Source organism: Phoenix dactylifera, chromosome 12 (genome assembly GCF_051530095.1).
Source record: "Phoenix dactylifera cultivar Ajwa chromosome 12, Ajwa_hap1_PhDact_Kaust_v1.1, whole genome shotgun sequence".
NCBI lineage: Eukaryota > Viridiplantae > Streptophyta > Magnoliopsida > Arecales > Arecaceae > Phoenix > Phoenix dactylifera.
In genome coordinates this window covers 1,906,654-1,923,252 of record NC_143201.1, presented here as the reverse complement: position 1 = coordinate 1,923,252, position 16,599 = coordinate 1,906,654, and the positions used below count along the sequence as shown (strand labels likewise).

General features: G+C 38.7%; 3 protein-coding genes across 4 annotated transcripts; 1 reads left to right on the top strand and 2 right to left on the bottom strand.

Annotated features, from left to right (window-relative positions):
* Positions 1 to 4,650: 4,650 nt before the first annotated feature.
* On the top strand, positions 4,651 to 7,728 carry LOC148700334 (uncharacterized). The gene is made up of 3 exons (XM_088708168.2): positions 4,651 to 4,855; positions 4,970 to 5,039; positions 7,305 to 7,728. The coding sequence occupies exons 1-2, from the start codon at positions 4,757 to 4,759 to the stop codon at positions 5,027 to 5,029; spliced, it is 159 nt and encodes a 52-aa protein (XP_088564294.1). The 5' UTR covers positions 4,651 to 4,756; the 3' UTR covers positions 5,030 to 5,039; positions 7,305 to 7,728.
* Positions 7,729 to 8,017: 289 nt separating this feature from the next.
* LOC103715625 (WAT1-related protein At4g08290-like) lies at positions 8,018 to 11,157 on the bottom strand. 2 transcript variants are annotated; one of them, XM_008803309.5, is made up of 6 exons: positions 10,854 to 11,157; positions 10,683 to 10,745; positions 10,217 to 10,541; positions 8,850 to 9,008; positions 8,469 to 8,620; positions 8,018 to 8,353 (listed from the first exon to the last, which is right to left on the bottom strand). In XM_008803309.5, exons 1-6 carry the CDS (start codon positions 11,045 to 11,047, stop codon positions 8,203 to 8,205), a joined length of 1,044 nt encoding a protein of 347 aa, XP_008801531.3. In that variant the 5' UTR covers positions 11,048 to 11,157; the 3' UTR covers positions 8,018 to 8,202. The 2 variants fall into 2 exon arrangements, with proteins under 2 accessions (XP_008801531.3, XP_088564293.1); XM_088708167.1 differs by lacking the exon at positions 10,683 to 10,745 and having other exon boundaries at positions 10,854 to 11,151.
* A 1,023-nt stretch (positions 11,158 to 12,180) lies between these two features.
* LOC103715624 (WAT1-related protein At4g08290-like) lies at positions 12,181 to 15,064 on the bottom strand. Its single transcript, XM_008803308.6, has 6 exons — positions 14,636 to 15,064; positions 14,484 to 14,546; positions 14,071 to 14,389; positions 12,860 to 13,024; positions 12,581 to 12,732; positions 12,181 to 12,476 (listed from the first exon to the last, which is right to left on the bottom strand). The coding sequence occupies exons 1-6, from the start codon at positions 14,839 to 14,841 to the stop codon at positions 12,338 to 12,340; spliced, it is 1,044 nt and encodes a 347-aa protein (XP_008801530.4). The 5' UTR covers positions 14,842 to 15,064; the 3' UTR covers positions 12,181 to 12,337.
* Positions 15,065 to 16,599: the final 1,535 nt, after the last annotated feature.

Here is a 16,599-nt window from a genome sequence, read left to right as displayed (position 1 = left end):
AAGAGTGAGCCTTGTAGGTACAAGTATGCTCGAGGTGCGCGTGTTTGAGTGAAAATTCATAGATATCATAGCAGAAGAAAATGCTCGAGTGCTAATTAGGGTACACATAAATGTATAGATGGATGATTTCAAGTATCGTGTGAAGTGATAATTGGAAAATATGGTTGTTCGATATTTGTTGGTATCAGAGCTATATGGAATTTTATACAATACCTACCTACCAATACCAACTAGAGTGAGAGTCGTAACCGTTTTGTTCTCCAAAAGTTCACATCTATTCATCTTTATCTGCAAAGATAGTTCCAAATAAGAAGAAGTGGTTCCATGCAAGTAGCCATGGATAAAAACATCTCAAAGTACATACATACAAAAAAATGAGACAAAGACTACTAATATGAAGAAGATTAAAAGTTAGCAAATGCTAAAAATACAAACCATACTAATTAATGGCTAATTCAAGAATCATTGCTGATTCTGCAATAAAATGCCGCAAAGTCTCAATCAACCCTCCTGTATCGGATGTCGCTTTTAGATGTGGTTCGTTTATCATCTGACAACTATCTCGTTTCCTTCGTCGAAGCCAAGGAAGAAAGACTTATGATTGCTTTCCCTAGCCTTTGATGGAACAGAACCACAGTAACACAAGACTTCATATATAACTCACATCCACATTGAGGACAATACAAAGAGAACTTGGAAATTCCCAAGCAGATTGAAATCTAAGGCACTTCAGTGGTCAATCAGATCCGGCGAAGCCCTTGCAAAACAACAAAACAATGGTGCAGCTTGGCCAGAAGTGTAGGGCTTGTGCTGCAAGGGCAACTTATCTCATGGCCTTCTTTAAGCTTAAAAGCTTAAAATAACAAAATAATCAGTTAAAGCAGCATACTTGTAATGTAAAAGTAATCACCAGATTATCCAACGACTATTATTCCGACGAGAGCTGAGAAAATATACATCTACATATTCACCTACACTTCTTCTCCAAATTAAATATGTATTCTAAAATCAAGGAGCCTCTAGTAACAGTGTCAATAATTTTCAACTGCTTCACAAGGCTACAATTGGACAAGGTATTTAGAGTGATGCTACAAGTGGAGTTGATAGTTTGAAAACTAAAATCCTAGTGTAGCAAATGTGAAGCTGACTTGGGATACTAATGAGGGAAGCAGATAGCTACAGATAACTGCTCACAGTCACAAACAACTAGTTAGGTCTGAGATCTCACCCAGCTCCCCCCTCAACACCCCAATTTTTATTTCTTTTTCTTTAAAAAAAATAAGATATAAGTAGATGAAGTGAATGAGGCTTATAGATTATATTAATGCTGTTATCTAATGACAGCATCTATCTCTTGAACCACCTACATAGATAGGCAAATGCCTTTTGCCCTGATCTCTAGCCAATGTATATAGTTCATATCTAAACAAAAGCCTTTTTCCAATTAATGTGGGTGTGTCTAGACCAAAGCATGCACATACATAATCCATGCATGTTACTAATTTGAGTAGCTCTTCAGAGATTGCCAATTTCAAAAGTTATTTGCCATGTATATTTCCTAGATGGTCCATATTTACTAGTTACTGGTCAATCACTAATTTCGATGGATGAACAGTTAGTTTTGGTTGGGAACATAATTGGATGAAACACAGAAGGTAACATACTTAGAATTTTCACGCAAAAATAGTCTGATTCAGATGGATGGGAATCGATGTAGTTTTCTCGCTACTGCAAACCAAGTCTTTATTATAAATTAATAGGGCAAAATCCAAATTAGATTGGAAGAAAACAAGGGGCTCATTTCTGTGCATTGATTGACCTCTGGAAAACTTTTCAAGCAACTGCTGTTGTGGTCATTTGTCGGTTTTCAAGCTGCCACTACAGCAGGCAGCTGCTTCTTAAATAGAAGATCAAACTGAATTCATCAATAACTATAAATTGAATTAAGATGTTATAGTCATTAATAATGTTATACAACATTGTTATAATGGTAATATAACAAGTATTCACAATCATATTTGTGGATGGAGAGTGTTGAAGGGCTGTTACTTTGAACCATGGTAGAGTTCCATGAGGAGAGGGGAAAAAGGTTAGAGAATGACAAGCCTGCAATTTAATCCTGAAACAGATGATTTCAATGAATGCAATCATGTTTTACCTTTTTTTTTCTTACAAAATAACAATTAAAAGAAAATACTGAAGCAGAGCTAATGTGAGAGGACAAATCTGGACAGGACTTGGGGGAAACTGGACTTAGTTTAGGCAGCCATACTGCACTTGTTCTTGAAATAGGGTCTGGTCCATGCGATGATCTCTGAGTGGTTTAATATTCAGTCTCAAGGACTTGGTATCACTAGCCATATGTTATCCATGCAAATGAACTGTTTAATCCACCTAATTTACATTATAAAGAATCTGTCTTACGGTTGGCTTAATCTAGTTCAAAGCTGCAAGTGCTAGGAACCAAATGTTTCCCATTTTTTTCCTTTTTTCTTTTCTTTTGATTAGTTTTACACAAATTATTTTACTGATTGCGCGAAAGGCCTCTGTATATTCCACCATAAGTGGCAGAGATAAGTAGGATGGCGAAAACAAAGACCTACAAGTGCAAAGCATAGAGAAGTCTGAAAGCTGTAACATAGTGTAATATGTGAAACATTTAAGCATCTCAATCTTTTGCCATGACGGTAACTCAGGAATTCTCATGGCCTAGCCTTGAACAGCTGATATTACAGAAACTTGCTGTGTTCACATTCTGAGATAGGTACTTTCAAGGATCACCATCATACAAGTTGCAGCCAATAATCTGTCCCTGAAATTTTCATAGAGTTAGTAGTTATCTTGTGAATCTGGTTTAATGCACAGTACTATTGGGTTACAACAGTCGCCCATGAAGTTCTTGTCTGCACATCCAGCTGAGCTCCATCAAATTCCGTAAACTTTGCCCTGACAGATCTGAACATCAAAGATTTCTCATGCTCGTAACTTATCTTCAACATAAAGGAAGGTAAAAAAGGGCTACCTATTGTCCAAACACCCAGTACCTACTAAAATCTTGATTAAAACAATTTCTACTTAAAAGTTGTAAATGCTACATTAGCAATAATTGGTGAGAATCCTAATAATCACCCAAATAAATGAATAATTCTCATAGAAAAGATAACAACACCTTGCTCCTATTCATGTTAAAATTAAAAAGGAGATGTTAATGACAATGCGTGAACCAGAAAACTATAGAATGTAACATAACAACAAATACTAAAAATGCCAATGGTTCTTTTGATGAGGAAAATGACAAGTTGCTGCCTAGGTCCAAAACTCGTCCATTACTAGCAATTCCTTCCTGTTCTGTAGATATGAAGCTAGTTGATAAACTAGATCTAAGGAGAACATTCAACAAAGCATGCATTGACCCAAGGAAAAGGTATGTTTTGACCTCATCAAAATTTTGAAAGTTGAAACCTTAAAAAGGATGTCTTTTAATGCATTGATGTCAGAGAAAAAGCTACAGCATATAGCTTAAAGCTACATTCATTCACAAGCTAAGAGAGAGAATCATGTGGAGATCCGCAGGCCAATGTAGGAGTCACTCCTATTCGATCTTCTCAGCAAAGGAGTGTAGAGAGAAGTGATCATTATCAGAGAGAGCGAGAGAGAGATGGTGTTGCTTCTGGAATAGGCAAGCTCCTATGAATGGATAACAATGAAAGGGCAGTCCATATATTTTTCTGGTGTCGTATATTTTTCTGAAAGTAATGAAGAAGGTAATCCCCTCCTTAGCTTTTATTCAAAAGAACAAAAGAATTTACAAAAGAAAAAAGAAATGCTTGTAACTATAACAAGAAGGTAAGGGTGTTATGTATAAGAATACATATGTTTACTTTGAATTAGTCTCTGAATTTGGCCTGCCGACACCAGTTCAAGCTAAGTTACTGAAGTTAGTCCCGACACTTGGCTTGCCAGGACTAGTTCGAGTTCTATACATGCATTTTTACATCTCTATCATAGGACTTAACTATTATGCATGATTTCCTCAGGGTTTCTTTTTTTTTTTTTCTATAGGGATCATATATAAAAGTGTACATGTCAAGTTCAAACTTTAAACTAGCCCCCAGCTAGCAGTGTTGGTACTAGTCCAAACCCTTACAATTAACATTCTGCATCTAACTTCCTATAGAACATACCTAAAAGGTTTTTCAGTAAAATCTTTCATGTCAAGTGCAAAGAGCTAATCATTTGAATTTCAGAGATTGGATAGATAGAGGGCTTACATGGAGGTGGAGAACCCCTTATGAGTTTACCATTGCAGGTGGCTTCATTGTAGAACTTACATATAATCTATAGATATAAGTAATGAAATTTTATAGATAAATATTCTTAGATGTTATTGTGTAAAATTGCATATGGTTTAACTATTTGATAGCTATTTGCTGCAGTCATTACAGAAATTCATGGTAAAAAACTTTTTAGTGCTTCTAAATATTTAGTGCAAACCCCTGTGTCATATGTAGATGTAGCAATGCATCTCAAGTTTAAACTAGTCCCGTCACGCCAGTTGCCGGCTCCAGTACAAACTGAAATAGATTAGTGGTTTGATGGGTACGTTCCAGGAAAATGATGTCCTTTTGATCTCTGATCTCCTTTTTCAATTGGACCACCGCCTCAAGCTTCTCTCAACAAGGCAAGGTGGGGTTTTGTTTGGCCAGCGCCCAGCGAGCGAGCGAGCGAGCCCCGGAAGCCTTCGGAGATTTGGGCGATGGCGGAGAGGCGACCGACGTCGACGTCTGGACCTTGGATTCTGGACAACGCGTCTCTCTTTGTTATCGTTCTCTTGGCGGTCCACGTCTTGGCCTTGGTGCGTACCCGCTTCTTCGATCCGTCGAATCCCCTTTCTCTTTCTCTCTGTTTTTGAAGCAATCCATCTCTATCTATTGGATCAAGGAGATAAGCTTTGTTGCCTCCGTTTTAGGTCTTTTGGATGTATAAATTGGCTACCCAGAAGCAACCCCCGCGAAGGAAGATCCATTAGAATAATCTCTGTAAGCTCTTGCATCGCTTCTGTCTCTTTTCCTGATTTATTCAAAAAATATGCAGAAAAAAATGGTTTTTGTGATTTGGGCGAGGAGAAGTGATCTTTCATGGGTTCCAATTCATTGAGATATCTTGTGTCATTATGTTTCTTTGTTTTCTATTTTTGGGATTTGTCACATATTAGGAGGGTTTCTTTAGTCCGGTACCTTTGAAGTCCGCAAACAGTTGTCATGTTGCTCCCTTTTTCATTCATAACTTTATGGGAGAATATAAGGCATGCCAACGTTGTTGTTTTTTTTAAAAAAAATTTAATGGATCTTAAATAAAGAACTATCAAGTTGGTGAGAGTGGTAGAATTAAATTTTCAAACATAAGATTCCCCACAATGTTTAATAAATGGGTGGTTTTTTATATAGCAATATAGATGTTGTGTTTTGTCATCTCTTTGCCAAGGCAAGACCAAGATTGGAAGTTGGAACACACTCTCTTGAAGATTACTCCATGATCTTGCAGTGATTCTATAGACATGAGTATTTCACAACATAGGCAATGAATACAATAACTATCTTTTTGAATACATATTTCTTACAGAAGGTTAAGAGAATTAAACTACATTTTATAGACAAACTAAAACAAGATTTCTTCCCTTCTCGACTAAAATTAAGGTATCTCAGAAGACTTGAAAGCCAACTCTGTCACAAACTGGGTTGTGACAACTATAACTGCGAGCAGACTTATGAAAATACTGAATATATAACCTTCAATTATGATCTTTATTTCAAATGTAATTCAGTTAACTACCATATGTGGATCTTAACTGTGGCAATTCTTAATATGATGGGTAGAGTTCTTTATGTTATTATTGGTTTACTGGTAGGAAGATTGTGATGCAATTCTTTTAGAGCCACTGAATTTGCGCTGCACTTTGCACCCAAATTTGTAATACATTCTTTTCCTCATCCATCAATTCTTCTCTGGCACTCCTTTTGTTGATCACCTGGAAAGTATTTTTTTTTTGGATGCCTTTATGAGGAAGGCTTTACTCCTTCAAGTATTGTATGATTGCCTCCATGTTTTGCAACTAGAAAATTATGCATCAGAGTGGTAATGTGAGCACACAATCATGTGCTCACTATAAAACGGTTTCACAAGGATGACAGCAATTTTGTCCTTGAGTTCAGATAAGAGATGTGGGGCATGAAGAGAGATAGGTATTGCATGTTTATTGTCATGTACTGGTTTTGACCCTTTGTCAATTAGCTCAAAGCCTTTGCTTCCTTTTGTTGATCATATGAAGGAAACTAACTTTGAGTTTAGATTCCATAACTGCAGAAAGCTGTGTTTTGTAATTTGCAACATTCATTTTTTTGACAACCAAGTGCCAAAGTTCTGCACTGTTCTTTACGTTACTGGATTTTTTTTTAAAAAAAAAAATCTCCTTGCAATGACATGCTATTTTTTTGTTATTATAGTGCATTTGATGAAAGATCTGCCCATTGAAAATTCTAAAGCTATTGAAGCACATTTTTGCTTTTTGTTGATGGGACAAACCAGATTGGAGTCTTCAGTCTGGGTTCTCTGTTGTTGGTGCTTATACCTAATTGTTGTTGTGCAACCAAGGCTCTTTCCTGGGTAACAAAATAGAACTCCCCTTTCTTTGGTGTGGTTAAGGAGATACTTTGGCTATTTTACAACAACCTTCTCGCTTACAGTTATCTCCTTTGTTGATTATCCTATGCATGTATTATACAAGAACAATCACATGGTTCATGTTCGGGTGCAAAAAAAAAAAACAAAAACATTTATGTTATTTTGTCTAAAAGTACTGAAAGCCATAATTCACCCAGAATAGATGCTCATTTAGACCACATTCCTTCCCACATAGTAGGATATGAATATCCTACCTTTACATGAAATGGATTCAACTGGCTTGAAATATAACTAGCCATTTAGAATGTTAATCATCAAACAAATTAACAAATGTAATTGTAAAAATGATTGAATCAGTCATGCAGCAACATCTACTTTATTTGTTAACCTTCAATGCATTTGTGAGATTTTACTGAAGATCATTTCAATAAAATCTCTAGTAAAAAGCATGTGGTTTTGTTTTCCCTGTGTGATTGTGAACAAGCAAGCTTGATATAACCTTGCTCATTTTTTGTTCTGCAAAGTATGACAAGAAACCAGTTTGCCTGTGATTGATTTTTCATGTTATTTCTTGCATATGATCGCACACAATATCTATCTGAGCAAATTGTACATCTGAGCAGGCCAACTTTTTAAGCATGAACAAGGATGCATGAATGTCACGGGGCTTCCGGATTCCAAACCTGACTTAAGGGTACACATCAAGATGGATCAATTTCTCTCCTCCCTCTATCAAGATTGATTCCACATGGATGCTCATGGGAAAGTATAATTCCAAGTAAAATACTAGTAAAATTATGCTGTTAGAACTGATTTCTTTCCATATACTGTTATTCTCACATGGTGCTTGGAAAGTTGTTGTTGATTGTTGAGCCTTGGTGTAAGCAATAGACTGCTTCCCACTAAAATAGTTGTCAAACAAAAGCTGTTAGAATTGATTTCTTTCTATATATGCAGTGTGATACTGTTGTTGTCAGTATGGTCTTTGAGAAGCAGATGTTGATTGATTAGCCACGATATAAGCAATGGAATTGATTTGTTTCGATATATGTGATACTGTTATGATCATATGGTGTTTGATGAGTGGTACTAGATTGATTGGCCTTGTCAAAGGCAACAGAGTGGTTTTCCCCCCTTTTTTCTCTCTTTTTTTTCTTGAGCAATGATGTAGTGCTGAACCTAGTGCTTACCATTTAAAAATACAGGCAATATACTTTTATGTCTTTTGTTAGTACGGATAAGTGTTACTGTCTTGTATGATAGCAAATGGAATACTTTTACTGTCTTTTGTTTCCATATATATATATATATATTTGTTTCAATAGAAATCATTGCGTACAATCTTGAAAATGAAATTTTATTTCTTGGAGATTTATTCTAACTCACTCTAAAATAGAGGTTGCTGCTTATGATTTTGTTTCTCCTAGCATACAGTGATCGAGAAAATCACTAGATCGCCAGGAGACTAATTGTCGAATTAATGCAAGACCCTAGCTATATATATATATATGATGTGTGCGGTTAAACTTCATTCGGCAGCAATGGTTCTGTAGTTGAGCCTTCCGTTGCATGACTTTGTCCTTCAATGGCAATTTTCTCCAGCTTGTAGTCCTTGGATTTTGCCCACAACAGGAGATATAGACCCCCGACAACAAGAGCGGCCCCAATAATACTGTGTAAAATCCCAACACCAAAACCATTAGCAAGCATAGAAAATTTGATTAATGATATGCAACTAAGGAACCATGGTAATGATGGAATTGGCCAAGGAGAGATCTTTATCAAACCTTGCAAGATGAGCGGCACGATGCAAGATAAGTATCTCCAGAAGGAAGGAGAAGACGATGAGCAGTGGAGAAAATGCTGATGTGAAGACAGGGCCTTCCTTGTGTATGCACCAATTCGTTGTCAGGTATGTAAGCCCTGTAACCACAGTTCCCTGCAAGAGATAGCAGCGGAAACTTCAGCTACAGACCCTTTGTGGTAAATGATTTTGAATCATGCAAGCTACTCATTGTCTCTAATTAGCATTGCTACTAGTTGAACTTGTTCATTAACTCGAGCTAGACGCAGTAGAAATACCAGCAACCTGAGCTACTTCCACTAGTTGATGTAGCTCAACATGCAATTGCCCAAGTATTTTTCAGTTGTGATAGTAATGACATTACCCCATATATGATGGTGAGAAGAGTTCCATTCGATCGAACTCTCCATGATGAAAGGTCTCTCTCTGTCAGTGCTGCTATTATTGCTGTTTGGATTGTCCCCGAGACATTCATCATTGCTGATAAAGTCAGATCTGCTGAATACTTTATTGCCACGTATTCCTACAACACAAGGAAATACTTACCATCAAGAATGATATAAAATAAAGTACTCATGGACTACAAATCTACATCATTAAACATATATGGCATATAAAATGCTTATAAATTAAAAGATATTTATTTCGAAAATCCATCTTCTATTCATCAGAATTGCTTAAAACCAGTGAGCTCAAACATATTATACGCTGTATAACTTATACGTATTAGCTGTTGATCTTGGTCAAAATGTTTTTGAGCATACAGAGATCAAATTTAAGCGATTTGAATGCTTCTGGACTATAGATTAAATTCAGATATTGCATCATTTTATTATAATTATTTATTTTCATCGATTTGGTGTGTAGATAAAAGATCTCATTATTTTTTGTTTTTGGATATTTTTTTGTGCTGTTTAATAGTATTGATTTTTATTTTAAAAAAGTCCATCATTAATTTCTACATAAAATTATTTCGGACAAAACGTATTCAAGTGTGTCCTAGCTTATATACAAACTGCATGCATATATACATAGTTTAGGATAATGATTGCTGGATCTTAGTTCCAGTGGTCCACACTTTTAAGATTGTTCTAAACTTGAATATTTATTATTATTATTTTGAATATATTAAATAGTAATTCATATTTGAATCAAATTTTTATTCAAGTTTGAGATTAGTTTGTTTCAAGCTTGAATTGATTTCTAGCTCAATTTAGAAATTTTCAAGCTGATCAATTAGATTTGTATTTGATTTGGCTCAAAATTAAGATTGAATTGGACTCAAAATAGTGATGAACAAACCAAACCTGGATCAAATACTTGCTTGATCAATCTCCATTCGTATAAATAGGTCTTAGATATAGCTAAAAAAATCCATAAAAAATGGTAAAGTCATAGAATGACAATTTTGAAGTTACAATAGCATAGCTAAAAGGATCACAACTTATATGATGTTAGTCCAATCTCGCCCGATTATTTTTCTCTAGTGCTGCGAAAATTAATCAAGTACTTGCAACAAAGGTTTAGCACATTATTTTCATATATCACATTAAATGACCAAATGATAGTAAAAATATATAGTTTGTACTAAAAAATACTATCAATTATTTGATGATCACTCTCAGAAGACGAATAGTTATTAATAATATATTATGTAGGGTACATAAAGTTGTCTCATTAAATAACCACAATAACTGTGCAAATCGTGCATGAAAGTGGCATGGCACCTACCACCAAAATAGCTCCGGTTGCCGAGCCGAGGATTCCCAGCCCAACCAAGAGGCAGCCGATGAACCGGTCGCCGGCCCAGGGGGAACCGGTCAAGCGATCCGGCCCAGCGCCCGAGAAGAGCACCATGACGGTGGCACCCGCGGCGGAGAGGAGGATCCCCCACAGCTTGGCCTGCCCCTGGACACTGCCGAACCGGTAGGGCTCCCGCCGGCAAGCCACCGCCAGCACGAACACCACCGCCGGCGTCGTGTTCATCGCCCCGCTCTGGAACGACGCCTTTATGTAACGAAGGCTCATCGTCATCATCAACTGAGACGTCGTTATCCTTGCATAGACCAAGCAAGTCATTTAATTAGTCAACAATGTAAGACTAATTAGCTTAACAACTAACAAATGATCATGATCATGGAATTGACGGGAAAAAGAGAAGGAAACAGATGAGTTGCATGTTTAAAGGACGATTAACTGCAAGAAGCCGGCGAAGAAGGCCCAGAAGAGGAATGGGAAGGAAAGCCTCGGCCTCCTGCCTCTGTGGAAGAAGGGAGAAGAGACGAGAAAGGTGGGGTTAGAGAAGTAGGCTAGTTAAAGGGAAGAAAAAATAGGCATAGACTGGGGAAGATGTCGGGGGTACTGGTACCTATCGAGGAGGAGGGCGAGGGAGGAGAGGAGGGTGGCGGAGAGGAGGTGTTCGTAGAGGACGAGGATGGTGGGGCTGACGGCGTCGGAGGAGGCGACGGCCGACTGCTGTAGGATGATGAACACGGCGATGCTGAGCTGGGAGAGGATCATGAGGACGTAGGAACTGCATCTCTCCATGGCTGAAACCAACATCGTCAATGCCTGCTGCGGATTGGACTCCCCAGTGGAAAAATCTGGCGGCCAAGTCTAATGTACGGGGAGCGAGAGGATAAGAGAATTGACATAGTATCGTGTCTCAATGTGTCGGCAGGAAAATTACATACCACGTTTTGCGACTCCTCGCTGCTGAAATCACCGCTTCGTGAAATTTTTAATAATAAAATTAAAAGATTGATACCAAGATAGATTTATTTAAATATTATATACTTTTTTACACTTCTTCTCACACATGAATCGATCTCTCCTTTGATGCCACGTTGAAATCACCACTTATACTAAAAACTTAAGCTATAAAATAAGATAAATTTATTTATATATTATATATTTTCTCACACTCGCTCCTTGAAGGTCGTTCTGAATTGTTCAGTCGGAAATGCTCGACCTAAAATATCGAATATAAAATACTTCATCTAAAAACTATTTAATTTTATTTATATAATATTTGTTAAATTAATTAAATTGGGTTGGTGGATAAATATTTTATATTTTTTCATTTGTGATGACTATTTTTTATTTCTATATAAAAAAATACTGAAATATGACCTTTTTTTTATTTATAAATCTTTGTTAAATTAACTAATGCTTTTGACTGCACATGTTTTCTGTTTCTTTCTTTTAAATAGAGAAGTTCAAATGAAGCAATTATTGTGTGTCATCAAAAGATTAGAGTATTTATAGATGTGAATGCCCGTAATCCGTACCCAAGCGAAGGTGGTAATTTTGCATTAAAACACCAGCGGGGTATGGAGAAATACGTTGAGACCACATAATCTTCTCCCAATCTGGGCTCTCATTATCGCTGCTTTAGTTGGTATCTTTATAAATGGCATCACAGTTACTGAAGTGAAAGAGTTCAATCTCTTGGTTAAAAATACAAGGTGATGGATATGGATTTTGTCCAATTATGCGATGGACAATCTGCCCTTTTTGCATTGCAGTCATGTTTACAGGGGTTCTGCATTCTATTTGTAACTTTTTTGTTATCTCTCTGTAGTGAGGTATGAATGCTCTTTTGGTTTAATTAACTTTAGGCGAGGTCAATCACAACTACGATTAATTTTCTAGCAACTAATCCTCTATACCGCAAGCTTTGAAGACATCAATGCTAGTAGAATCCAGCCGACAGTCAGTGGTCTGGATACTTGGATCAGATCCCCATGAAATCGGAAATGTTGCTACAGGAATAGCAGGATTCTTGATAACAACAATGTTTTACATCTGGAAATGTGCTTTGACACCAGCCATTGTGGTCGAGCTTCTGCATCACAGCATTGGTTCTGCACTTGAATCTTCAAGTAGATGACTCTGGCCTCCCACATCCATCCTTTCGATTTTATGATCCTTAGATTTTGCCCACAAGAGAAGATAGAGACCACCAACAACCAAGACGGATCCAATAAAGCTGTACAGAATGCAGTTGCCAAAGGCAAAAACATTTGGTCAGAATCAATTCCATGAGAAATGGGGTGGCAAGGAGACCTGTGGACAGCTAGAACTCAAACTAACCTCTCATGCTTGGCTGCAACTCCCAGGACAAGTGTCTGAATAAGAAATGAGAAGATGACGAGCAGAGGAGAGAAAGCTGTCGCAAAAACAGGGCCTTTCTTGCGTACGCACCAATTCAGAGCCAAGTATGACAGTCCTGTTACCACGGTTCCCTGCAGCACCGGATAGAGACTCTAATTTTCAGAACTTCCAGGGAGCGATCATGTTTAAGTTTTCTCTATGGCTTCTCACAGATCTTTTGAGAACTGTCGAATTCGTTGTTAATTTGGTATGACTTACCCCATAAAGGATTGCAAGTAGCTGCAGGCTTCCAGCCAACTTAATCCTCCATGACGAAGGGTTTCTCTCTATCAAAGCTGCCACTATCAGTGTCTGGAGAGTCCCGAAGAGGTTCATCATAGCTGCCAAGGTAAGATCTGCTGGATACTTCACGGCCACCCTTTCCTGCAAGGAAAACGCTGCTCACGAATCCTTCCTGATATCTACCATTTAACCTTTGGAGAATGCAAACAAAGACAAGAACCATATAAATTCTGCATATGGAAGCATCTTGCTTCCATCTTAAAATATTTGCAGAAGAAGAAAAAAAAAAAATTATTTTCTGTACCATTATATTCGGAATATATATTTGTGTATAGACTTCATAAAAAAATAATAATATAGATTGATATAAAATCACACTAATAATAAAAAATATTATCGACAGATACAAGTTGTTATGCGCTTCCTAAAATCACTCTAATAAGATCATGCTAATAAAGAAAAATAATATACATGGACGATGCAGGTTGTTATATGAAATTATGCTAACAGCAAACAAAGACAAGAATCATATAAATTCTGCATATGGAAGCATCTTGCTTCCTCTGTTATTCCTCAAATACACACACACACACACACACACACACACACACACAAAAAAAAAAAAGAAAGAATGACACACTTTGCCTGTTATAGATGTCATGATATCATTTCACATTAAATTAAGTTTCAGCTTGCTGATTCTGCCTCTAGTTCTAGTAGTCTGTGCTGTCATTTCCGAAGGACCTTCCACAAAATGTTGCATTCATTGGGATTTTTTTTGGGTATAATGGTTGCTCACACAACTCTAGCATGAGTACAACCAGCAAAGTGTAAGGATAGACGAGCGGCTACAAAATATGTTCAAAATACCTCTCTCAAGTGGTGAAGAGCGAAGGATTGAGAACTTCTTTTTTAGGATACTTCTCAACTACTATGACTATGAATCTATATACATACATTTATGCATGCTTCTTCGACAACTATTGAGAATATAGTCCAAAATTGTGCGTGTTTCTATGTAATGACTGTTTCAAAGATCATTTCCAACTCTCCTATTGCAATGTTCACAACGGTTGAATCTTTTCTATGCTTCTTTAGCCTGCTCGGCTTGTGGGAAGGGGAAAAGAAAATTACATTTTGGACCCGTTGTTTGACTAAGAGGAAGAAGGTTGGAGATCGACACGTACCACGAAAAGATTCGCGAAGGCCACGCCGAGGACTGCGAGCCCCACCATCAGCGAGCCGACGAAGTGGCCTTCGCCGCTGCCGGCGGAGGGGTCGTCATCCCGGCTGGAGGAGACGACAACGAAGGTGGCGCCGGCGGTGGAGACGAGGACTCCCCAGAGCTTGGCCTGGCCGCGGGCGCTGCAGGAGCGGAAGCGCTCCTGCCGACACGCCACCGCCAGGACGAAGACCACCGCCGGGATCAGGTTCATCGCCACGCTCTGGAACGTCGCCGTTATGTAGCGGAGGCTCGCCGTGAACATCAGCTCCCCCACCGGGATCCTTCCCACCAAGAAGAAGAAAATTCCTTTTTCAGGAAAAAAAAAGAAGCGGCGAGATTAATCAAGACAGAAAGGGGGAGAGGGCTTTGATCAACTGTAAGAAGCCGATGAAGAAGGCCCAGGAGAGGATTTGGGAGGAGGGCTTGGGGCGTTTGCCTCTGCGTCGGTGGAAGAGTTAATTATTATGAATCCAAGAAACAAATGAGAAGCTAGGGGGAATGAATAGTTAATAAATCGGCGACGGTACCGGTCGAAGAGGAGAGCGAGAGAGCAGAGGAGGAGGAGGGAGACGAGCTGCTGGTAGACGACCATGACGACGGCACTGACGCCGAGGGAGGGGTCGAGGACGGACTGGAGGATGACCAAGAGCACGGAGAGGGCAAGCTGCCTCAAGGTCATCACCACGTAGGGCGCGGCGGCCTCCACGGCGGATCCAAGGCCGCTCCCGGCCATGGCTGCTGCTATTTCTCACTTGCTTGAAGCTTCCCTCGGTCTTTGGGGAGCGATGGAAGCCGATGCCAGGAATCGATACAGCATTAGATCATGCCGGTGAGTGGACCAGAATGTTCCAAATCCACAGTTATTGGATTTTTCGCTCCAAGGTTTTCACTGAAAGACATTAAAAAAAAACACCAGAGCACGGAGTACTGCTATGAGCCTATGACGCTACGAACACGGTTTTTTTTTAAGGCTTTTCTTCATAAATATCTTTCTAAAATTTTAAGTTTGCCCTTCTAAAATTTATATTTATTTTTTATCTTTGTAAGACACCATTTTTTACCAATTTTTCTAATATAACAATTTTTCTAACACTATTAAAAAATTCATATTTATTTTAATTAAAAATAAAATAAAATTTTGAAATTATTTTTTTTGTCTTTTATTATGATTACTATATAAATATTTTTTTTCTCCTGTCCATTAAAAATATTTTAGTTTTTTTAATTTGAAATCGTTAATTTTTTAACGGTATTAGATAGTGTAGATACATATAAAAAATAAAAATAAAAAATAATAGAATAGCAAACCAAGTGTTTTACAAAAGTATATGTGTGAATATTAATTTGAAAAAAATATTCATGCAAAATTTGGTATTTAAAAAAATGTTCAAGCAAAAAAAAAAATTAATAGCATGGTTTTCCCCATGCATTTTTCCACCCAAAAATGAAAGGGGAAAGATAATAAAAAAAAAAAAAAGTAGGGGACAAAGACATAAGCCAATACTTGACAAATGCCACAACCAAATATCAACAGGCATCTCATTTCATCTCCAACGTGACTACATGAGTGACTTTTTTTGGGGATAAACAGCATTAGTCATCCATTAATATATCTACGAAATCAGAGTTAAAAAACCTTTCAACAGAGCGAGCGAAGCGCTGCCTGAAATAAGGCTGGGAGAGAGAGAGAGGAGAGAGAGAGAGAGCCGCATCAATAACCGTGCGGTCATTTGGGTATTTTCTCGAACGGGTGCTGGGAGTGAGAATGGCCGACAAGAAGGCTCAGAAGAGGGAGGTTAGGAAGGCTGGTAGGTTCGAGGGGCTGGGGCATCTCCCTTCCCGGGCTGAGATGAAGGAGGCGTCATGGGCCGCGGTGGCAAAGGGCACGACGAAGCAGGGTAGCTGGACACGCCATCGGATATCTGATCGGGAGTTGGGAACTCTGCAGAATCGCTTTATTGAGGTTCTGGAGGTCCCCGAGGAGAGGCTGGAGATGACTAGGAAGGAATGGCAGAGCACAACGGTGTTTATGCAGAGTGTAGGGCGGAAGGTCCCGGCCGACTAGATAGTGAGGGAGTTGAGACGGGTGGGGAACATGGATTACAATGCAGAGGTCTTCACCATGGCAGATGACATGCTGGCGGTCCATTTTGCTTCCGAAAGGGATCAGGAGGCGATGTTGATGAGGGGTCCGTTCCTGGTGGCCGGTCAACTCTTCACCATGGAACGTTGGAGGCCGAATTTCATCACGGGCTCCGATGGTGCTGGTCGGGTAGTGGCATGGCTGCATCTCCCATGGCTGCCGTTGGACTTCTGGGCCAAGGAGACCATCCTGCAAATCGCTGCGACGGCCGGAAAACCGTTAGCCTTGGACGCAGCTACTAATCAGGGGACGAAACGGGGTTTCGCGAGGGTGAAGGTGGAGCTTGATATTAAAGTTCCTCTGAGGCCCGGAATCTTTATGAAAGGAGTTAAGGAAGGCATTGAGAGG